General features: G+C 36.2%; 1 protein-coding gene across 6 annotated transcripts in view; it reads right to left on the bottom strand.

Annotated features, from left to right (window-relative positions):
- NRF1 (nuclear respiratory factor 1) overlaps positions 1–25710 on the bottom strand; it is a 141909-nt gene that overhangs the window by 75741 nt on the left and 40458 nt on the right. For 5 of the 6 annotated variants that reach the window (XM_036101283.2, XM_036101286.2, XM_036101289.2 and 2 more), the window contains exons 2-4: positions 21044–21275; positions 13266–13380; positions 10020–10146 (exon numbers count right to left, since the gene is read on the bottom strand). In XM_036101283.2, the coding sequence (XP_035957176.1) occupies positions 10020–10146; positions 13266–13380; positions 21044–21266 (465 nt within the window). In that variant the 5' untranslated portion in view covers positions 21267–21275. The remainder of the gene's footprint in view (positions 1–10019; positions 10147–13265; positions 13381–21043; positions 21276–25710) is intronic. The other variant, XM_036101285.2, reaches the window with a different exon arrangement.

Genomic DNA, 25710 nt, shown 5'->3' with positions numbered 1-25710 from the left:
ACTTGTACATACATCTTTGCTCATTTAACAAATTATTTCCTTAGGATAAAATTTCAAAAGGAAGCTGGGTTAAAAAGTGTACATTTGGGGCACATTTTATATAGTTGCCAATCTGCCCTCTAAAAAATTACACCAATTTAAACTGCCTGTTTGATATGTCAATACTGCAAGTCGTACATCTTTTTCATGTTTGCCAACCCAAACCGTGTAAAGTGGCTTTCTGTTTTAATTCCTATTTTTTGAAAATTTTGTTTGACATTTGTACTTCCTCCTTCTATTTATGTCTTCTCTTTTGTCTTTGGGTGTTTGAAAATATGAATTTAAATGAAAAAACTCAAATATACAGAAAGATGTAAAGAACAGTAAAATAAATGCTTCTACCCTCACCACCCAGATTCAATAATTGTCAACATTTTGGCATAATTATCTGCCATCTGTACACACACACACAATATTTTTTGGGCTAACCACTTAAAGTATATTTTATTTTATTATTATTTTTAAAGATTTCACTTATTTGAGAGAGAGAGAGAGTGTGCGTGAGCTGCGGGGCGGGGCGGGGGGGGGGGGGAGTGCAGAGGGAGAGGGAGACGCAGACTCCCCTCTGAGCAGGGAGCCTGACCCCAGGCTTGATCCCAGGACCCTGAGATTGTAGGTAGATGCTTAACTGACTGAGCCACCCAGGCATTCCCACTTAAAGTATATTTTAGACACTGCAACACTTGTAAATACTTCAGCATGCATCTTGGAAAAATAAGGGCATTCTCATACATAACTACAGTACAACGATCACATCCTACAAAAATATCAGAATTCCTTAATATCATCTAATATTTAATCCATATTCAAACATATCTTTGGGTCTTTGTTATTGATCTGTTCTTATTTTTATTGATTTTTGAGAGCCCTATATATTAAGAATATTAATCATTAGTTTGCTACTTACTGTGTGATCTTGAACAAAATACTTAAGCTCTCAACCCTCAAATTTCTACATCTGTAAAGCACAAATAATAACATATATATCATAGGGTTATTGTGATGATTAAGTAAAAATCATAAATATAAAGTGCTTAGCAGAAAATAGGTACATTAAAAATACTCAATAAGTTGTAATTGCTGTTATTAATTTGAAAACATTTTCCCCATTTGTTGTGAGCCATTTAATTTTGTTTACAGTGCCTTGCTATACACCTCAATTGTGGACAAGAAGGTAATATGGGCAAAACACAGTATGGAAAAATAAACAGAACCCTGAAAAGTAGAAAAAAAAATTCAACATTAACTATTAAAGGGCCTAGTAATGTATCCAATCCCCTTTCAACAAACTCTTAAAATAACAATCTTGAATCTGAAATCCATATTTCAAAGATGAATAGCCCTATTGAATTTTAATTTTTCTAGAGTTTCTCAGCAGCTTCCAGCTAGAAAAGCAAAAAGGAAGATTAATGACAGCTTCAGGCAGGAGAACAAAATGCAAGTATCAGTTTTAAAATTATTAAACGAGTGCTCGCTTCGGCAGCACATATACTAAAATTATTAAATGAGATTATACGAAGTGCTTATAACTATACCTAGAACACAGTAAGCACTCAATAAATGTCAGACATCTAAATCATCTCCTTAACTGTTATTAACAAGAGATTATGGGCAATACATTGCATACTGATTATGATAAACAATGCGTTCTAATTACTTAATACCACTCTGAATACCATTACTGATATATTAAGATTAGATTCTGTATCTTGAAGGTTAACAGAAGTCACCCAAAATAATCAGAGCAGTGTCCCCTTTGAGGGATATACTTATTCAGTTTTGTTTATTGTTCTACTGAGGTTTAGATATATTTTAGTTATTTTATTTTCTTACTAAATTATCCACTTAGTTGAGGTTCTTAATTTGTAAGAACAGAATTAATGTACAGCATTTTCTTACAAGTTTCAATCTTTCCTTATCTGCAACTATGACTCATCTAATTTCTAAGATTATATATTTGCTTTCTTCTCCCTTTTCCTCAACTAGCATGCTAGAAGTTTTTCTTTTTCATTGGACTTTTCATAGGATCATTTCTTGAACGTAACAATTCTTTTTCTGCTCACAAATTCATTTTTTCCCCATGTTTACTTAGTCTCTTTTTTCTTAGACTCATCTTATTATTCCCTTTCCACCTTCTTGAATTAGAGGTTTCTTTTCCATCTTTCTTGTATATAAAAAAAATTAAGGCAATGAATAGTCTTTTGAGTACCAGTTCAAATCGAAACTTTTAAGTTTTGCTTTTGTATTTTCTAAATAGTTTGCAAATTAAGAAGTATTTTTAAATTTCTATGTGGCTGAATACTTTTTCCTGTCTATCTTTTGATATTAAGTTCAAAATGTTCTGTATCATGGTCAAAAATATGGCCTGTATAATTCCACTATTGGGTATTTACTCAAAGAAAATGAAAACACTAATTCGAAAAGATATATGCACCCTTTAAGTTTATTGCAGCATTATTTACAATAGCCAAAATATGGAAGCAACTGTCCATCATAGATGGATGGATAAAGAAGAGGTGGTGTGTGTGTATATGTACATATACATACATATATAATGGAATATTATAATATTGGAATATTGGAATATATAATGGAATATTACTAAGCCATAAAAAAGAATGAAATCTTGCCTTTTGCAACAACATTGATGTATGTAAAGGGTAAAATGAAATAAGTCAGTCAGAGAAAGACAAATACCATATGATTTCACTCCTTGTGGAATTTAAGAAACAAAACAAATGGACAAAGGAAAAAACAGACAAAAAACTAGACTCTTTAATACAGAGAACAAACTATGGCTATCAGAAGCATGGGGCGGGGGGCGGGGGGTGACTGAAATAGATAAATGGGATTAAGAGTACACTTAATCTTGATGAGCACTGAGAAATGTATAGAATTGTTGAATCACTGAATTATATACCTGAAACTAATATAACACTGCATGTGAATTATGTTTCAATTTTTAAAAAGAGAGATTTGTAGTTCTAGCTGAAAAACAAAATTAAAGTAGTTCCTTGAAAAAAAAAAACCATATGGCCTGTATAATTTCTGCATTTTACAATTTATTAAGATTTTCTCTGGGGCCTAATAATAATATTTGGTCAAGTCTTATAATTCATTTATGTAATTTTTCAAATATGGCATATTCTCTCCTTATACAGTATCAATGCTAGCATATATCTTTTATATTAACCTTATTCTTTTATTCAGATCCCTATATTCTTATTTTGTTTTCTTCCTTAATCTGACAAAGATATTAAAGCCTCCTGCCATTGTCATTTGTTTTTTCTTATATTTGTAATTTTTTGATCTACACACTTTGCTTTAATGTCACTTGAGGCATAAAAGATTCATTATAAATTTATACTACTTATCAATACCAAATTACGTCTGGTTCTCAGTTAATACTCATTTGTCTTGAGAATTTGGCTTTGTCTGATATTAATGCTGTGATCCATGATTTATTTTTTGTAGGTATTTGTCTGACATACCTTTGCCTATTATTTTACTTTTAAGATTTTTAACAGCTTTATTGAGATTATAATTCACATACTCTACATATTAGTTTCCTATGGCTGCCGCAAGTACCATTAACTTGGTGGCTTAAACCAACAGAAATTCTCTTAGTTTCACTGGGCTAAAGTCAAGGTTATTGGCAAGGCTGGTCCTTCTGGAGGCTCTAGGGGAGAGTCCATTTCCTTGCCTTGTCTAGTTGCTTCTGGCCTATATTCTTTGGCTCCTGACCCCTTCCCTGCATCCAGCCTTTTACTCCTACCAACATATCTTCTACTTCAATCTCCCTTTGTCTCCCTTTGATAAAGACCATGTAGTTAGATGTAGGGCGTACCTGGATAATCCAGGGTAATCTCCCCATCTCAAGATTGTTAACCTAATCACCGCAAAGTCCTTTTTGCCATACAAGGTAACACACAAAGGTTCCAGGGATTCAGACCTGGATATCTTGGGGTCATTATTCAGCATATCAGACCATACAATTCACCATTTAAAGTGTACAATTAAAAAAAATAAAGTGTACAATTCAACCTTTTTAAGTATATATGTAGGGTTGTGCAAGCATCATCATAATCTAATTTTAGAGCATTTTTATCCCCCCTAAAATAAACCCATACTAATTGGCTGTCACTTTCCATTCCTCCTTCCCACCTCTCCAACCTGGCAATGACTAATCTACTCCATAGGTTTGCCTGTTCTGGACATTGCATATAAATGGAATCATACAACATGTGGTCTTTTGTGATTGGGCTCTTTCACCTAGCACAATGTTTTCAAGGTTTATCCATGCTGTAGTTTGGTTTTTTTTTTAAGATTTTATTTATTTATTTGAGAGAACGAGAGAATGGGCAGTGGAGAGGGGCAGAGGGGGGGAGAGAGAGAGAGACAGAGATACTCCCTGCTGAGGAGGGAGCTGGATGCGGGACTCGATCCCAGGACCTGGAGATCATGACCTGAGCTGAGGTCAGATGCTTAACCCACTGAGCCACCCAGGAGCCCCGCATGCTGTAGTTTTTTTAAATCAGTATTTCATTCCCTCTTACTGCTGAATAATACTCCATTGTATGGATAATAACATGTTTTATTTATCCATTCATCAGTTGATGAACATTTGGGTTGTTTCCACTTTGTGGCTATTACGAATAATGCTGCTAAGAACATCGTGTTTAAGGTTTATCTATAAGTTTTGCTGCTATGGACATTGTGTGTGTAAGTTTTGTTTTCAGTTCTTTTGAGTAAACCTAGGAGTAGAATTGCTGGGTCATGTGGTGACTCTACTTTTAAGATTTTAAGAAATTGCCAAACTGTTTTTTTTTTAAGATTTTATTTATTTTTTTGACAGAGAGATAGAGAGAGAGCACAAGTAGGCAGAGAGGCAGGCGGAGGGAGAGGAAGAAGCAGGCTCCCTGCCGATCAGGGAGCCCGACGCGGGACTCGATCCCAGGACCCTGCGATCATTACCTGAGCCAAAGGCAGCCACTTAATCGACTGAGCCATCCAGGCGCCCCGTCTTAACTGTTTTCTGAAGCAACTGCATCATTTCACGTTCCCAGTAGCAATGTATGGAAGGTTCCAATTTCTACATATTCTCAACAACACTTATTGTTGTCCACCTCTTTGATTATAATCATCCTAGTAAGTACGAAGTGGTCTCATTCTGGTTTTGATTTTCATTTCCATAATAACTAATGACTATCATCAGTGCTCATGTGCTTGCTGACCATTTCTCTATCTTCTTTGGAGAAATATCTATTCAGATTCTTTGCCATTTTTTAAAAACTTGGAAGTATAGTTGAACACAACTTACATTAGTTTCAGGTATTACAACATAGTGATTTGATAACTCTATACAGTATGCTACGCTCACAAGTATAGCTATTGTCACCATACAATGCTATTATGATACCATTGAGTATATTCCCTATGCTGTACCTTTCATCCCCATGACTTATTCATTCCATAATTGGAAGCCTGTACCGCCCACTCCCCTTCACCCATTTGCCGATCCCCTACCACCCTGCTCTGGCAATCTCCAATTCGTTCTCTGTATTTTAAGAGTCTGTTTCTGCTTTGTTTTGTTTTTTAGATTTCACATATAAGTGAAATCATATGATACTTGTCTTTGTCTGACTTATGTCACTTAGCGTAATACCCTCTAGGGTCTACGTATGTTGTCACAAATGGCAAGATTTCATTTTTTTTTATGGCTGAGTAATATTCCACTGTGTATGTATATATATATATAATATATATATATACACTACTGCTTCTTTATCCATCCCTCTGTGGATGGACACTTGGGTTACTTCCATATCTTGGCAACTGTAAATAATGCTGCAGTAAACATAGGGGTACATGTATCTTTTTGAAATTAGTGTTTTCATGTTCTTCTATAAATAGCCAGTAGTGGAATTACTGGATTGTACGGTATTTCTATTTTTAATTTTTTGAGCAACAACCTCCATACTGTTTTCCATACTGGCTGCACTTCTACCAACAGTACACAAGTGTTCTGTTTTCTCCACATTACCACCAACACTTGTTATTTCTTTTTCTTTTTTAAGGTTTTATTTATTTATTTTGGAGAGAGAGAGAGCGCGCATACGAGTGCAGGGAGGTATGGTGGGGGAAAGAATCTCAAGCAGACTCCACACTGAGCACAGAGCCCGAAGTGGGGCTTGATTTCACGACCCTGAGATCATGCATGACCTGAGCTGAAACCAAGAGTCGGATGTTTAACCAACTGAGCCACCCAGGTGCCCCTCTTGTCCTTTTGATACTAGGCATTCTGACAGGTGTGAGGTGGTATCTCATTGTGGTTGATTTGATGATTTGATGATGAGTGAGGTTGAGCATCTTCTCATAGGTCTGTTGGCCATCTGTAGGTTTTTGGGAAAATGTCTATTCAGGTCCTCTGCCCATTTTTTAATTGGATTGTTTGGGTTTTTTTGGTGTTGAGCTGTGTAACTTCTTTATATATTTTGGATATTAACCCCTTGACAGGTGTATCATTTACAAATATCTTCTCACATTCAGTAGATTGCCTTTTTGTTATCTTGGTGGCTTCCTTTGCTGTGCAAAAAGCTTTTTATGTTGGTGTAGTCCTAATAATTTATTTTTGCTTTTTTTTTCCCTTGCCTGAGGAGACACATCCATAAATATCTTGCTGAGGTCAATGTACAAGAGATCACTGCCTATGTTTTCTTCTAAGAGTTTTATGGTTTCAGGTCTCACATTTAGGTCTTTAATCCATTTTGAATTTATTTTTGTGTATGGTGTAAGAAAGTGGTCCAGTTTTCCTAACACCATTTTTTGGGGAAGAGACTATCTTTCCCCCATTATATATTCTTGCCTCCATGGTCACTGATTAATTGACCATACAATGGTGGGTTTATTTTGGGCTTTCTATTATGTTCTATTGATCTATGTGCCTATTTTTGTGCTAGTACTATACCGTTTTGATTATTAAAACCATGTAAATCTGGGATTGTGATACCTCCCGCTGTATTCTTCTTTCTCAAGACCGCTTTGGCTATTTGAGGTCTTTTATGGTTCCATACAAATCTTAGGATTATTTGTTCTGCTTCTATGAAAATGCTATTGGTATTTCAACTGGGATTGCATTGAATCTGTTGTAGATTGCTTTGGGTAGTATGGACATTTTAATGATATTAATTCTTCCAATCCATGAGCATAAAATATCTTTTCATTTGTGTTGTCATCAACTTCTTCCATCGTTGTTGTATATTTTTTTCAGAGTACAGTCTTTCACCACCTTGGTTAAGTTTATTCCTAAGTATTTTATTCTTTTTGGTGCAATTGTAAATGGAATTGTTTTCTTTTTTTTTTTTTAAAGATTTTATTTATTTATTTTGACAGAGTGAGAGACACAGCGAGAGAGGGAACACAAGCAGGGGGAGTGGGAGAAGAAGAAGCAGGCTTCCCGCAGAGCAGGGAGCCCGATGCGGGGCTCGATCCCAGGACCCTGGGACCATGACCTGAGCCGAAGGCAGACGCTTAACGACTGAGCCACCCAGGCGCCCTGGAATTGTTTTCTTAATTTCTCTTTCTGCTACTTCATTATTTTTTTTCTTCAAATTTTTATTTAAATTCTAATTAGTTAACATACAGTGCAATATTGGTTTCAGAAGCAGAATTTACTTCATTATTAATGTATAAAAATGCAACAGATTTCTGTATATTAATTTTGTATCCTGCAACTTTACTGAATTCATTTATCAGTTCGAACAGATTTTTGGCAGTCTTCAGGGTGTTCTAAGTATAGTAGTATGTCATCTGCAAATAGTGACAGATTCTTTGGCATTTTAAAACTGGGTTTGGGGTGCCTGGGTGGCTCAGACAGTTAAGTGTCCAACTCTTGATTTCAGTTTGGGTTGTAATCTCAGGGTGGTGAGATCGAGCCCTGCATGGGACTCCACACTAGGTGTGGTGCCCGCTTGAGATTCTCTATCTCCCTCTGCACCCCCACCCCCGCCCTGGCTGCTGCGCATGCGCACTCTAAATAAATAAAACTGGGTTGTCTTTTTATTGTTCAGTTCTAAGAGTTCTTTATATGGATTCAAGTTATTTGTCAGATGTATGATTTGCAAATATTTTCGCCCATTCTGTGAACTGCCTTTTCACTTTCTTAATGGTATCATTTGCAGCTACTTTGAATATTTGTGAGTCACTGTATGTCACATAAATTAAATACAGTTGGGTTTTGGTTTGGATTATTGTTGTTCCACTCTGAAAGAAAATCTTTGTCGTTCTCAAAGAAGTTAATTCATTTATATTTATGATTTGTAACAGAATTAATTGGTTTCACTTTATTACTTTGTTCTATACTTTGTGTTTTCTTTTTTAAATCTTTTATATAGACTTGTTTTTTTCCTCTTTAATGTTTTGGAAGGCATATTCTGCTTCTAATTCTACTGGTATTTATTCTTCAGCCTGTATTTATCAAATGTCAGTCAATGAAAAAATATCTACTGCTTTTTTTTCTGTCTAGTTATCATATGACTGTTTGTTTCTTTTTATAATGTATGGAAGACTCCAGGAGTTTCCCAAACTTTCTTTTTGTTTTTTTTTAAAGATTTTGTTTTAAGTAATCTCTATACCCAACATGGGGCTCGAACTTACAACTCTGAGATCAAGAGTCTCATGCTCCACTGGCTGAGCCAGCCAGGCACCCCTCTTTTCAGTGGTAATTCTCAGAGGTATTTTTCTGAGTCTTCTGGATGAGTCTTTTTCACAGATCATATTACTATTAGTAGTAGTAAACTTATTTTAAATTTTCGATACTGAAAAAAAGAAGACATGCCCAGATTTCATGTTGGTGAACATCATGACACTAAGGACAGCTTGTCAGGCATCATTTTGAACTAAAAATCTTCTACCACATTCTTCTAAGGAAAGGTCCTAATATGCACCCTAATTCTAGGGCCTCAGGAATTTTTGGCAAAACTCAAAACAAAACTCAAAAATGTTGAAAAAGAACTACAACATTTGTATGTGAAAAAAAAAAACTCGTAATAAAACAAACAAAATTTCAATTGCTTACTAATCAGTTCTAAACTCCTGAAATGTCTACATTCGATATGGGAGAAATCCAATAAATGTCCCTTTAGCTAATAAACGCCATCCTAATAAAAACAAAATGCAATCTAAATCTGGACAGACCATTATTCTACTAACGATTCAAAGTTATTTCTGCCAGAGAAAGAGTAGTTCACTTAGTATAAGTATACAAAGGTAAAATACTATCTTTATAAACTTAGCTACAGATAGGCAATCAAAATATTCAACTATATTTCAAAATTGAAGCAGAGTGTCAAATAAATTCTTCAAAGAAATGCAAGAGATTTTAAATTTGGAACTCAAATACCAACAATCAGTAAAATGCTTCCTGAGGTTTGCCTCACGAAGTTTATATCTTAGAATTATCTCACATTTTGTTTCTAACATAAATCAGTAATTTTCTTACAAAATCGTTGGGGCACCTGGGTGGCTCAGTGGGTTAAGCGTCTGCCTTTGGCTCAGGTCATGATCCCAGAGTCCCGGGACGAAGCCCCACATTGGGCTCCCTGCTGAGCAGGGAGTCTGCTTCTCTCTCTGCCCCTCACCCTGCTCGTATTCTCGCTCTCTCACTCTCTCTGTCTCTCTAAATAAATAAATAACTTAAAAAAAAAAAAAAACCAACAAAATCCTGTGATGGTGGTTTCTTAACAAACATAACACCATCTTTCCCCCCTTGGGTAGAATATGTCGTTATAGTAAGTACAAACAGAAATAATCCTTTTTATTTTGATCTACATAAAATGGTTTGAAAACCAGTCCTACTCCCACCCCCAGATGAGGGGAGGATAGAAGTAATAGCTATTGTACTAGACAGAGGATCAAAAGAACAAACAACAACCCACAGAAAGCAAGAGTGAGTATTTGAGGACACAGCTGAGTTTTCTTACCACATTCTCCAAAGGTGCTGCACCAAACACTTTAAAGACAGGGTTGGGTTTGGAGGGGGAGATACAGAGGACAATAGCTTGCTGTCCCACTCGAGTAGTATATTCATCTAATGTGGCTCGAAGTTTCCTGAATTAGAGAATGAAGAGAATAAAAACGGTTAAAGAAGAGAGAAATTACAGTGACACAGAAACAAAATTTACTTTGACTTGAGACAATTTATTCTGATTAGATACGTTGTTGTACCCAAAATGTGAAAAGGGGAGTGTGAGTTTGAATATCCTGTTCAGCAGAAATATGTGCATACCTTTGTCCTAAAGACCAATGACTAGCCCACTGATACAAGGGTCGGCTACAAGTTTGCATCAGGACACAGCCATGACACAAGGCTGAACACGGAGACTATAATTCTTCCTGAGCCTAGCAACACTAAAGGGGTTTTCTCTTACTGCAACTTGTAATAACGATAAAGACTACTGCTGAGACATTTTCTTGTAGACATTATCGTATCATCTCCATGCTTAATGAAGGGGGCCTAAATGACCTGCTTCTAATTTCTTTGACTGATAAGTCATTGTTTATGTCTCACTGACATAGTTTTATCCAGAAATACGACTTCAAAAATGTTGTCATTTCTAGATTTTCATTGCATATAAACAACAATTCTTGGTCCTGTAATATTTTACAAATGAGGAAAAAGTAAAAGAGCTTTTTTAAATATATCAACACTGGATGACACAGAACCGTTGGGCTTTTCCTCTGAAATCATGGGAGATTATTTTAAAGTTCTACGTTCTATAATCCTTCTGAGAACATAGTCTACTCTTTCCAGGGACTGGTGAGTAATTAATTCAAATGAAACAAAGTGAACATACCTAGTTTTCCATCTTTTCCAAAAGTATGTACTATCACGTCTATGTCCCTTACAGCAAAGACATTTCTATATATAACACATTCTAATTACTCCGGCCTATCCCATCATTAAAGGAAATGAGAAGAACTGCCTATCTGGTGGCATATAAACTCTTTGCTGAAAGCTTCCAATCAGTACTTTTTGGGTTTTTCCTTCAGTTTCTTATAATCTTCCTCATAAAATAAACTGTATTTTCTAGCTTTTGTCACATATCATTTGCATGGACTGGCACTCCATCTGGATTCAACATTCTAATAAATAACTAGAAATTTTGGATATAATATTTAAAACACTACAAGAAAAGAACTTCTGGAATATTTTATAGACAAAATTTCTTATCCTAGATGAATGCATTTTGTGCAACCATCAAATATTAAGTCCTCTGTGTATTATACCTGCGTGATGATCTTTCTGTGCAACCTACAAACTCTTCAGAAAAAACTCTCCAGCAAAGGACCATATGCCAAACAAGAAATTTGGCAGCATTCCTTGAAGGAATGGTCTATATTCACGCTCTCCAATTCTTCTTTTCCCGTTTTCTCTTGAAGACACCCCAATCCTTTCATCCTTCCCACTCCATTGGAAATGTTCTTGCCAAGTTCAATCATGACCTCCATGTTGCTAAATCTAATGGTCAATTTGCATCTTATTCAACCTGCCAGCAGCATTTGACAGAGCTGATCACATGCCCTCCTTCTTAAAACACTCTTTGCACTTGGTTCCTAGTGTATTGCTCTCTCTCTCTTTTTTAAAGATTTTATTTATTTATTTGACAGAGAGAGACACAGTAAGAGAGGGAACACAAGCAGAGGGAGTGGGAGAGGGAGAAGCAGGCTTCCCGCGGAGCAGGGAGCCCAATGCGGGGCTCGATCCCAGGACCCTGGGATCATGACCTGAGCCAAAGGCAGACGCTTAATGACTGAGCCACCCAGGTGCCCCTCTAGTGTATTGCTCTCTTGATTTTCCTCCTGATTCACTGGTAGCTTCTTGGACCCCTTTGTTCATTCCTTTCATCTCTCCAACCTCTAAAGGGTAGAATGCTTCAGGCCTCAGTCTACACTCACTCTCTAGGTGACCTCTTCCAGTCTCACAGTCTTAGACAAGATCTAAGACTTAGACATGATCTAAGACTTAGACATTTTCAGCAAGATCTCTCCTTTGAATTCCAGACTCACGTATCAACTGCTTATTGTTTCTCCACTTAATGGTTAAGAGGTATCACAGACCTGATGTGTCCAAAACCAAATTCCTGATTCTGCCCTACCCTCACTCATTCCTATACCTGCTCCTCTCTTCCAGTAAGTGTCATCTCAACCCTTCCAGTAATCAGACCAAAAATCTTGAGGTCCCCTTCCCTGCTGTTTTTGCTCTCACACCCCACATCCAATCCATCAGTTAATCATGTTGGAGTTGACTTTTGAAATACATCCAGGATGACCACCTCTTACTACCTTTGCTGCTGCGATATTGGTTTTAAGATCCTATGATTTCTGGCCTGGATTACTACAATAACCTCCTAATTGTTCTCCCTGCTTCCATTCTGGTATATCCAAATTCTACTCTCAACACAGTAGCCTTATGGTTTCTTTGAAAACATAAATCAGAGCATATCACTGCTTTAGTCAAAAGCCTTCACTGACTTCCCATGTCACTCAGAACAAGAGTCAAAGCCCTTATACTGGATCAATGACCCCATAATGTGGCTCTCTACTACTGCTCTGACTCGATCTCCCGTCATTCTTTCCCTGGCTATTCCTCAAACATGATTATCACATTCCATGCCACTTCAGCAACTTTCCTCTTGCTCTTCTCTCTGCCTGAAAAGCTCTTCCTTTAGACATCAGTAATGCCCCTTTACTTACTTTAGGTCTCCATTCAGAGGTTGCCTGTCAAAGAGGATTTCCCAGACCATCCCTATAAAAAAAGAGAAACTACTACATCCCCCAAACCTTTCTTTTCTTTTTTTCCTTACTCCACTTTCTTTTTTTCCATAGTACTTATCATCATTTGACACATTACATATATGTTTATTTTCTTTTTTCCTCCACTGGATTATAAGCTCTTTCAGGGAATTTGTTTTGTTCACGGTTATATTCCCAAGGCCTAGAACAATGTCTGGCACAGTGCAGGCATAGAAATTTTCTCTGAATGAAATGATGTGGTATTCTACATCTGTTCATCCTTTCTAGTTTCATGTGTTTGATTTCACAAGAGTACTTTCAAGTCTAATTCTGCCATCAAGGACTCCGACGGTATCCTCGGTGCACCTAGTAATGCCTGTCCACACCATGAAGCGCTGGAGGAACAGCAACAGCACGGAGAAGGGAGCCCTCACCGAAGCAGGCGTGTTTGCTGCCTCTTCCGGATAGACGGATTAGACTCAAACACGTGAGGCCGTTTCCGCTTCTTTCCTGTCGCCACTGCAGCGGCAGCAGCCATTCCCACAGGACCTGAAACAATAACGCGGGTGCTGAGATCAGGCAAAGCCCGTCAGCTCTACGAGACAGAAAGCAATTAAAGGCACGAGAAAGGTAGCCTTTATTTCCTAATATGTTCTCAGTAAATATAGAATGGTCCTGATATTATCAACATAGTTCACTATTGTTCAACACAAATCATTTTCATTTACCAATGAAACTTACAAGGAATCTACAAAGTGACTGACTTAACCACCTCCCCACCATACACTAGCTAAATTTTACATAATGTTGTGTTGTGTTTTGCCAGCATGCCCATACTGTGAAGGCAATATTCTCAGAGGTGCTAAATGAAATTGCAGCATTGAGAGGAAGAGCTTGCCAAAAGAATCACAGATTTCAAATTTCATTTCCATCCCTGTGCCCCTCTTTCCATTACCCCAAGACACTGCCAAGTTAAGGAAGAGAGATAATCACTCATGCTTGGAACTCAAATAGTAACAACACCCATAAGAGGAATAGCTGGAAGAATATTATCTTAATTGGAAATTTTTTCTTATATATCTGAGAATTGTGCCTAAAATGGAGTTGTTGACCACAAAGTTAAACTGATGAAAGCACGCTGGCAGGAAAAAGATGAAAACTATCCCACTCTAAGGAAAAAATGTTAATAAAAGTTGGTCTGGCTTGTCCTCAAACTAATTATTAAAATAAAGGGTAGACCCTAAGGAATTATTGGAGTCTCTGATTCATGGAATCTCAACATATCAAGGACATTCCTTTTTCTTTTTAAAGCAGACGATCCACTTTTATCCTTATTTGTAAACCCTATAAAAGGCTTATTTGAAAATTAAGTTTACTCACATTTACACTAGCACATGTTATATATGGTCTAAGGGGCTCAATTAAAATAAGCCTCCCTGAAAATCTAGACAGATCTCTCTACATGTTATTTAGTAGTATAATCAGTCTGACTTAAATAAACTCCTCTAAAGAGCCCCAGATCAAGTCAAAAAATAAATTAATGCTTTTAACCTTCATTTCCATCATAAATAGCTGCTAGATAAAAAAAAAAATCCTATTGATACATTTTTTTCCAGTATTTTATTTTTTAACTGTGATAAGAACACTTAATATATGACATCTACCATATTAATTTTTTAAGTGTACAATACAGTTAAAGATAGGCACAATGTTGACCAGATCTGTAGAACTTATTCATCTTGCATAACTGGAACTTTATACCTGTTGAAGAGCAACTCTCATTCCCATACCCCAGTTGCTGGCAACCACCCTTCTACCCGTTTCTATGAGTTTGACTAGATACCTCATGTAAAGTGGAATCATGCAGTATCTGTCCCTCTCTGTAACTGGCTTCTTTCACTTAGCATAATGCCCTCAAGGTTCACCCATGTTGTTGCATATGGCAGGATTTCCTTCTTTTTTTTTTTTTTTTAAAGGTTTTATTTATTTATTTGACAGAGAGAGACACAGCGAGAGAGGGCACAAGCAGATAGAGAGGGAGAGGCAGAGGGAGAAGCAGGCTCTCCTCTGAGCAGGGAGCCCAATGCGGGGCTCGATCCCAGGACCCTGGGATCATGACCTGAGCCGAAGGCAGACGCTTAACTGAGCCACCCAGGCGCCCCGAGGATTTCCTTCTTTTTAAAGGCTGGATGATATTCCATTCTATACATATACCACATTATCTTTATCCATTCATCTGTCAATGGACACTTGAGTTGCTTCCACATCTTGGCTATTGTGAATAATGAACATGGGAATGTGAATACTCTATGAGATCCTGATTTCAATTCTTTTGAATATGTACCCAGAGGTGAAATTGCTGGATCATAGGGTAGTTCTATTTTTAATTTTTTAAGGAACCTTTATACCATTTTCCATAGAGGCTGCACCATTTTATATTCCCACCAACAGCATGTAAGGGTTCCAATTTCTCCACATCCTTGCTAATATTTATCCTTTGTTTTGATAAGAGCGATCCTAACAGGTGTCAGGTAGCAACTCATTGTGGTTTGGATTTGCATCTGCCTGATGATTAGTAATGTGAACATCTTTTTCACGGGCTTCTTGGCCACTTGTACGTCTTCTTTAGGGAGATGTCTACTTAAGTCCTTTGTCCATTTTTTAATTAGCTAATTTGTTTTTATTCTATTGATCTGTAAGAGTCCAATATCTTATTACTAAAACTTTTCAAATATAGAGCAAAGTTGAAAGAATTTTTTGGTGAACATTCATATATCTACCACTCTACCATAACATTTTACCATATACATCTATCCATCTTTCTTTTTTACTTTTTTAAGATTTAAAAAAATTTTTTAAATAATCTCTACACCTAACATGGGGCTTGAACTCACAACCCCAAGATCAAGAGTTGCATGCTCTAGTGAGCCAGCCAGGCACCCCATCCATCTTTCTATCCATTCATCAATCCATATCATTTTTTTATTCTGATGCATGAAAACTGCAGTATGATTCCCCTATCTATTCAGTGGGAATATCATTAGCTAGAGTTCAATACTTCTTTACAATTTTTTCTTTTGAGGTAAAATGTACATATAATGCAATGTACATATAATGCAATGTACAAATATTAAGTGTATATTCAATTTTGTGTAAGTGTACCATAAATTTTGAAAATGTACTTATGATAACCAATCTATCAAGATATTTAATAATACCACCACTACAGAAAGTTCTCATGTCTCCTTCCAGTCAGTTCCCGCCCAATCTCTCAAAAGTACCCACAATTCTGATTTTTTTCACCCTATTTTAGCCCTATCTATTCTAGAACTTGAAATAAATGGAATCATACAGTATATATTCTTTTGTGTAAGGTTTCTTTCACTTAGAATAATGTTTTTGAGATTTATCCACACTGTTATATGTGTTAGTAGTTTGTTCCTTTTTATTGATGAGTAATATTCCAGAATATAAATAAATCACAGTTTATCCGTTATCCTATTCATAGACATTTGGGTAATTTCCAGTTTTAGGCTATTATGAATAAAGGTGCTTAATTAATTTATAAATTCAATACAATTCAAATAAAAGTCCCAGTATGGGTTTTTCTGGAACTTGATAAGCTGATCCTAAAACTTAAATGGAAGTGCAAAAGGCCAAAAATAGCTAGAATAATTGTGAAGAATTTAAAAAGGTGCACTCATCCTACCAAATATCAGTAGTTACTATAAAACTACAGTCATTAAGACAGTACGGAACTGGCTGAAGGATAGACAAACAAGCCAATGCAACTGAATTAACAGTTCACAAACACCTTCCTGTGTCAGAAGACAGAGGTGGGAAAAGGATGAACTATTAAAAATATGGTACTGGGACAAATGATTGTATGGAAAAATAATGAAACTAGATCCCTATATCATATACACAAAAATATTATCCAGGTGAATTAAAGAGCTAAATTAAAACAACAACAAAGAACTTTGTAACTTCTGCAATAAACTGCTAAAGAGTACTTATGAACTCAGGGGTAAGAATTCCTTAAATAAGACTCCAAAAGGATAAACAGTAAGGTAAAAGACTGATAAATTTCACAATAATATAAACTAAAACCTATATGGACAAAAGAAATAATAAAAAATTGAGGGAAGGAGTGGTCAACAAATTGGGAGAAGATACTAAATGCAATGTATATTATCAAGAAAAGAACAGTATTAAAAAATATATCAATAACTCTTACAATAAGAAAAAACAACAGGGACGCCTGGGTGGCTCAGTTGGTTAAGCGTCTGCCTTCGGCTCAGGTCATGATCCCAGGGTCCTGGGATCGAGTCCCGCATCGGGCTCCCTGCTCCACGGGGAGCCTGCTTCTCCCTCTGCCTCTGCCTCTCTCTCTCTCATGAATAAATAAACTAAAAAAAAAAAAAAAAAAGAAAAAACAACAAACCAACCCAATTGGACAAAAGCATAAAGAGGAAATATGCAAAAGAAGAAAAGCAATAGTCAATAAAAAGTCATTTCAATAGTCTGAAATGGCACTCTATCTTGTCTTCCTGCACTGGCTAAAATCTCTAGCTCAGAGATGAGCAAATTAAAAAGACAATGAGATACTATTTCATCAGACTGGCAAAAACAAAAAATGATTGACAATTCCAAAAATGGTGAGGACTGGAAGCAACAGGCACTCCAGCATGCTGTGTGGGGATGTAAATTGATATACTGATTTGGAAAGACATTTGGAATATTTAGTAAAGTTGAAAACGTGCCCATCTTTGCCCTCTCATTATCCTCCTGGATATACCCTTCAGCAGTGTTTTCAAACTGCAGGTTTCTGTTCTTTGGTGGTTCATGAGTAGCTTTTGTTTTTTAATAAAATGGAATAAAGTGAAAGACACTAGAACATATCAGTGGGTGTGTCATGGCAGAAGGGTAAGTATTACTCCATGAGAAATTGTTATTCCAGTTATATGTGCATTCATTTATCCCAGATCACAATGTAAAATGTATCACTATGGGAAATGTCAAGAGTCTGAAAACCAGTGCCAAAAGAAACTCCCACAATTTGCACAAGAAAAGATAAAATAATTTTCATTTGCAGTTATTGTAATAGCAAAAACTTATAAACAGCCTAAGTGCTATACCAATATATGTAATGAATGGAATACCAAATAACACTTAAAATAAAAACATACTGCCACATTATCAACATGAATGAATCTCAAAAAAATAATACTGAATGAGATAAACAATGTTACAGAGAGATAGGGTTAGAGTGTTATCATTTTTATAAAATTTAAAATATGCCAAACAATGCTAAGTATTGTTTATTGATACATACATATACAGCAGAAATAAAAGAAGTGCATGAGAATGATAAAGATCAAATTTAGAATAGTGATTACCTCAGTGGAGGGAGGAAGAGAATAGGATTAGAAAAGCAGCAATCTCCTTCCCTTCCCTCTCCATTCACCTTATTTCCTCCAGAGTATTCAGTGCTTTTTGAAATTATTTTACTTTATTATTTGTACCCTTCTCCCCACCACTGGTCTGTAAGCTAGGAGCAAGGTCTTTCCTGTCTTGTTCGTAGTATTTATATACAGTGATATAGAGCATACAGTAATTCCTCAATAATTGTTGAATGATTAAATGGTAAATGATTTCTACCAGCTGGGCCTCAGTTTCCGTATCTGCCACGTGAAAATGTTAGATTAAAGTCCTTTCCTAATTTTAACACTATGACAGTGCAGTACAGTAATACAGCAAAACTATGTCTCAAAAGCATCTTCCTTCCTAGGAAAGCGGTTAACCTGAATTCATTATGTTAGGATGCCCTCTTCTGGGAAGTATAAATATTTCAAAAACATATTTTACAAACATCTCAAATGTGTTCTGCCACTGAGCCTTATTTTAAATTCACAATTCCAGAAGTACACAGTGGATTATAACTGAGAGTAATAAGGTTGTTTTTCATCACATTTGTCTTCTTTTCCTTAAATACAGCACATACTAAAAAAAGATAAAGTATTTTGGCCATTCCTGATAACTGATTTACTGTCCAACTTTCCCTAAATATCTTCTAAGATCAATGTTCCTTATACAATATTAAACCCATCCAGGCATGGTTTACATGGAGTCTTCCCCCATAGTGCTAAGTATACAATGTAAATAGCAAAGGGAATGGTACAAAATACAGCCCAGCTTTAAGTCATTTAGTGGCCCAGAAAATCTCAAACCTTAAATTGGATTAAGATAATCCAGGATTGCTAGTGTCCTCAGGCATCTGGCAGAAGCAAACAAAAATCCTCTCTAGAGGACAATAATACTATTCTAGACCCCAAATTATTTCTAAAAATAAATTTCCAAACACACCATCCAGCATTCATTTAAATATAACCAATACATGAAGAGAAAAACCAACATAAACAAGAAATAGCACTAACAACATATAACAGAAAAAGACCCATAGGCACTTCAGAGAGTAGAATTACCAAATGTATTGTAAAATCATGATGCTTACTTCACTCCCAGAGATTTAAAAAACTTTTTTTTTCTATTACAATTGGAAACTATAATAGTACAAATTTGGGAGGGAAAAAACATACTAGAAATTCTAAAACAAAAAAAAATGAAACTATTAACTATTACTAAAATTAGTACCTCAGTAGACAGATTTAAATCACCTCAGACATAGTTGGTGAGAAAAATTAATAAACTGGAAGACAGTTTGAAGAAACTACATAGAGTGAAGCATAAAGAGACAAAATGATGGTAATACAGAATAGAGGGTAAGAGACATAAAGGATTCAATGAGGAAAACTAACATATTTAATTGGAGTCACAGAAGGAAAAGATGGAATGGAGCAGAAGCAAAACTGAAGCAAAATCTAGTGACTAAGGGGCACCTGGGTGGCTCAGTGGGTCAAGCGTCTGCCTTCAGCTCAGGTCATGATCCCAGGGTCCTGGAATCGAGCCCCACATCAGTCTCCCTGATCAGCGGGGAGTCTGCTTCTCCTTCTCCCTCTGCCCCTCCCCCCTTCTTGTGCATGCTCTTGCTCTCTCAAATAAATAAATAAAATCTTAAAAAAAAAAAAATCTAGTGACTAAGATTTTCCAGAATTGATGAAAGACATCAATTCACAGATTCAAGACGTTCAAAGAATCCTAAACAGAATAAATAGAAGTCCAAAGCCAGATGTATCACAAAAACTGAAGACAGAAAAACAAACAAAAAACTTAAGACAGAGAAAATCTTAATAACAGTTGGAGGGGGGCCTATGTGGGAGATAACCTTCAAAGGAGCAAATGTTAGAATGAAACAGCTGAATTCTGAAAAGCAAGGACAGAAACTAGTGGGAATGGTATCTTTGATACGAGGGGAAAAAAATAAGTGCCAACCTAAAATTCTATACCCAGTGAGAACATCCTTTGAGATTGAAAGTTAAATAAAAACATTCTCAGACAATGAAAAACTGAGAGACTTCCATGCTGAAGGAAATATTAAATGTTATCTTTACATAGAAGAAAAATTCTCAGAAGGCAAGCTGGATATAAAGGAAAAAATGAACATTAAGTATAAAACAAAAATAATGTCTTGTATGGCTTAAAATATACAAAGAATTAATACACAGAATAACAATAGCATATAGGTCAGAAGCAGGGGAATAAAATTCAAGTGTTCTAAGAAACTTGCATTATCCCTTAAAAGGACAAATTACAGAAGACTTTGAAATAAGTTAAGGATGTATTATAATTATAATTATAATTAGTAGGGGTACCACTAATAGTAAAAGTGTGTGTAACTTCCAAACTAACAAGAAAAAAAATTAAAAACTTTTCAGTCCCTCTAAAACACAAAGGAAAAGTAAACACAGAGTGAGTGGGATGAAGAGAAAGCAAGCATATTGTAAACATGATAAATTTAAACCTAAATATACCAGTGGTTACATTTACTGTAAATGGACTAAATGTTTTAGTAAGAAGTCAAAAGACTGTTAGAATGGATGAAAAAAACAAAACCAAAGTCATATCATTAAGAGTATGCCATTCTAGATCTTAAGTCTCAGTAGAATACAGGCATAAGCTGTAAATGCAAGGCTTAAAAAAATCATGAAAATGTGATATATGTGAGAATGCCTGCATTCTAGGCCCTTGCAGATATGCACAATACCAGAGGTTAAGAAAAAAACTGAAGAGCTTCCGACCCAAACAGTATTACCTGCAGCAGCTAGATGGGCTGTTACCTCATCAGCCGCTGTGGAGTTGAGTATGTCTGAATCATCGTAAGAGGTGTCCTCAGGAGAAGAAGGTGAGTCTTCATCAGCACTCAGCATACTGTGCTCAGTGTAGGTGGCCACATGGACCTGCTGTACTTGTTGGGCAACTGCATGGGCTTCTATGGTAGCCATGTGTTCGGTTTGGGTCACTCCGTGCTCCTCCATGAAGATCTACTGTCAGAAGAAAAGGCAAAGAACAAAATTCAGTGTGTAGTGTAACACAATGCTTAAACGAAGCAATGTTCTCCTCAAGAGCAGAGGAAGCCTACGATTCCACTACATACCTCACCACACCAAGTCACAGGAAACGGATAGCACCATTCAAGTATGATCCAAAAACAGAAGAACATTTTCCTTACGTAAAACCATTTTGATAGGAATTCACTGTGCTAATTTTATATGTCAGGCCACAAGACAATAAATACCCTTCATATTACATATAACAATAAAAAAGATACTTTAAAGATCTCAGTGATGTGCATTTGACATCGTAGACATAAAAACCCTTAGTAAGTAATGAAATAGATAACATTTTCTTTGTATGTCACAGACAATTGGAAGTTAAGCTTTATTTTTTCCAAAACTACAATCACTTAAATTGGTTTTTCTGCTTATAAAACTGTGCCTCTTATAAATACTGATATGATGCACATGATGCAGTAACTTGTGAAGTCGTAAGATAAAGGTCTGCTCTTCTACTGCACTTATAATCTATCCCCTCATCCCCCTCAACCTACAGAAGTGTGTTATCCTTAAAAAAATTTTTTGAAGCATACATACATACATACAATTTAAAAAAAAAAAAAACAGGTTCATATGCAGGGCACCTGGGTGGCTCAGTTGGTTAAACATCTGCTTTCGGCTGGGGTCACAATCTCAGTGTCCTGGGATAGAGCCCCACATCAGGCTCCCAGCTCAGCGCAGAGTCTGCTTCTCCCTTTCCCTCTGCCCCTCACCCTTCCCGTTCTTTCTCTCTCTCTCTCACAATAGAACTTCTTAAAAAAAACAGGTTCATATTAACATATTATTTTATAATTTGTTTTTTCATATTATAATCTATCTAGACATTTTGACATGTAAAAACATACAGATCTTCCTAAACAGCTGCAGTATACTTCATTGTATGGATGTACTGTAATTATGTGACCAGTCACCCACTGATACATAGCAAGGCTGCTTTCAAATTTTTGCTATTATAAACATCAGTGCGATGAATATCCTTGTATATAAAATTTTGCATATAATATTCAATAAACTCAATAAAATGAAAATATTACCATATGATCCAGCAATTATACCTAGAAGAACTGAAAGCAGGGTCTCAAAGGGCTACTTGTACACCCATGTTCATAGCAGAATTATTCACAATAGCCAGAAAGGTGGAAGCAACCCAACTATCCACTAATGGATAAATGGGTAAACAAAATGTGGATATATCTATAATAGAATAGTATTCAGCCTTTAAAAAGAAGGAATACAGGGGCACTTGGGTGGCTCAGATGGTTAAGTGTCTGCCCCAGGTCATGATCCCAGGGGATCAAGCTCCACATCAGGCTCCCTGCTAAGCCTGCTTCTCCCTCTCCCTCTCTCAAATAAATAAATGAAATCTAAAAAAAAAAAATTAATATAAACTTAGAAGAGAAGAACTTACTTGACTCAATTTTTAAAAATCTATAAAAAAATTGGGGCACCTGGGTGGCTCAGTTGGTTAAGCATCTGACTCTTGGTTTCAGCTCAGGCTGTGATCTCAGGGTCATGAGATCAAGCCCTGTGGCAGGCTCCACGCTCAGCGGGGAGTCTGCTTGAGATTCCCTCCCTCTGCCCCTCCCCGCACTCATGCTCCCTCTCTCCTTCTTTCTCTCTCTCTAAAATTAAGAAAAAAAATCAATAAAAAATCTACACCTAGCATCATATTTAACGCCAAGAAACTAGAAGCTTTCCTGCTAAGTCAGGAATAAGGCAACTCCTTTTCCACTCCTTTTCAACATTGTACTAGAAGTCCTAGCTAGTCCAGTAAGACAAGAAAAGGAAATAAAAGGTATACTGATTGGGAAGGAAAAATAAAACAAAAACCCTGTGTTTGTTCAAGATGACATGATTGTCTGTCTATATAGGAAATCCAAAAAATTCAAAAAACCTCCTGAAACTAATAAGTGATTACAGCAATGTTGCAGGATACAAAGTTCATATACAAAAGTCAATTGCTTTATAGCAGCAAACAGAATTTGAATTTAAAACACAATGCCATTTACATTAGCAAGCAAAAAACTAGAATACTTAAGTATAAATCTAACAAAATACAGACAAGATCTATATAAGGAAAATTACAAAACTCTGATGAAGGAAATCAAAGAAGAACTAAATAATAGTAACAAGATTCATGTTCATGAATAGGAAGACTCAATATTGTCAAGATATCCTAACTTGATCCATAGATTCAATGTAATCCCAATTGAAATCCCAGCAAGTTATTTTATGGAAATCAACAAACTGATTTTAAAGTTTATATGGAGAGGCAAAAGACCCAGAATAGTAAACACAACATTGAAGGAGAATAACAAAGCTGGAAGATTGATACTACTCTACTTCCAGACTTACTATGAAGCTACAGTAATCAAGGCAGTGTGATATTGGTGAAAGAACACACAGATCAATGGAATAGAACAGAGAGACCAAAAATAGATCCCCATAAATGCAGTCAACTGATCTTTGACAAAGAAGCAAAAGCAATACAATGGAGCCAAAAAGAAATCTCCTCAACAAACAGTGCTAGCACAACTGGACATCACATACCAAAAATGAATCTAGACAGACTTTACACACTTCCAAAAATTAACTCAAAATGGATCACAGGCCTAAATGTAAAATTCAAAACTATAGAACTCCTAGAAGAGAACATTGGAGAAAATTTAGATGACCTTTGCTATGGTGATAACTTTTTAGAGACATCAAATGCCTGATCTATGAAAGAAATAACTGAGAAGCTGGACATCATTAAAAACTTCTGCTCTGTGAAAGACACTCTCGGGGTGCCTGGCTGGCTCAGTTGGCTAGGTGTCTGACTTCGGCTCAGGTCATGATCTCGGGGTCCCGGGATTATTGTAAAACTCTCCCTTCCCTTCTTTGAAAACTTCTAAAATCCTTGGTTTCTCTGAGTGATTGCTTTCTTTCCCCCTGGATCCCTACCCCCTCCCCTCAACCACCCCAGAGTTCAACTGCTTTAAGCCCCATTCTGTTGTCTTTGTTCTTCAGGCAAACTGGTTCTTTGTAAATGACCAAATTTTCACCTTTTGGAGGCTCTTGATTTCTATTTTATATTCTTGTGCTGTTTCCAATTTTTTTTTCTTTTAACTTTTAATTCTCCCTTGTCATTCTCACACCACTATACATATCACAACTCATCCTTCTAACTCTGATTTTTAACCTTGGGACTATTCAGTTATCTCAGGGAGTATTCTGTATTTCAAAATAAAATTCACTTTAATTACAAAATAAAACAACCGCATGATGCCTCAAATCCAAAAAGATTTGGAATCACTCAGCTATCATTTGACTCCCCAACCCCTTTTCCACACTTTCTCTTCTGCTTGAGATCATCTCCCCAGCCCTGTATCTCTGTGTGGCGTAACACGACACTACAGTTTCTTCAAATGGAGCTTTGGAAGATGTACCTCGTAAAATAGTATTATTTAAAAGAGGAAAAAATAAAGAAAACACGACAAAACATTAATATTTGGGAAATGTGGGTAATGAGAGTTCTTTATACTATTTTTGTAACTTTTCTAAAACTCTAAAATTGTATCAAAATAAATTTTTTCTTTCTTTTCTTTTTTTTTTTAAAGAAAGGTATCTGGTAAGGTTTCTTCCATATCCTATGTTTGGTGTATTTCAGAATATTCAAGGGACTATATCTTACCCCCCAGATTTGTACATATCTAAAATGCAATTTTAACACACTCTTTAAGTTGCACAATTAAACACAATATATGAGAGGAAAACACCATGAAAATACTGTTTTTCCATCCATTTCACTGTTCTTCCAGTGTAAGAGACAAACTACTTAGGGCATTTTAAAATTCTGGGTACTCCAAAATTGTTTTTAAATGATTTGGGATTAGATGGCATCTAACTGCTTTTCAAAGGGATCTGTCCGCTATGCACTTGGTGTAATGGATTTCCATTCTTTCCTGCAGAATGCGGTTCGCGGCAGAAATCAATAGGGCTGTCTGTTTCACAGGCCTGTCATTTGTGCCCAGTGCCTCATCATCTTTTTCTACCTCTCTCCCCATCCCACCCTGCAACCTCTCTAACTACTTTTACTCAGCACTCTGTAAAAAGCAAAGGCAAAGGTATTTCAGACTTCTTTGAACCAGTGTGATACTTAATACATGATGCTTTCAATGTTTTCATAACATAATACATAAAATAGGTTGTTTAAAGCCAGATACGGCTGGCATACACATATTGCTGGAGATCTTCATAACCACCCGCCACTCATTTCTAGTAGAGCATTTTAGCTTTCATCTATGAGCAGTCAGATTCTGTGGACAGCAAAACTGGTAGAAACTGCTAATAAATGAAAACATATTAGATAGTAACAATTTTTAAA

This window comes from Halichoerus grypus, chromosome 12 (assembly GCF_964656455.1).
Source record: "Halichoerus grypus chromosome 12, mHalGry1.hap1.1, whole genome shotgun sequence".
Taxonomy (NCBI): domain Eukaryota; kingdom Metazoa; phylum Chordata; class Mammalia; order Carnivora; family Phocidae; genus Halichoerus; species Halichoerus grypus.
The sequence above is the reverse complement of the archived record's forward strand: the minus strand, read 5'-3'. Positions and strand labels throughout refer to the sequence as shown.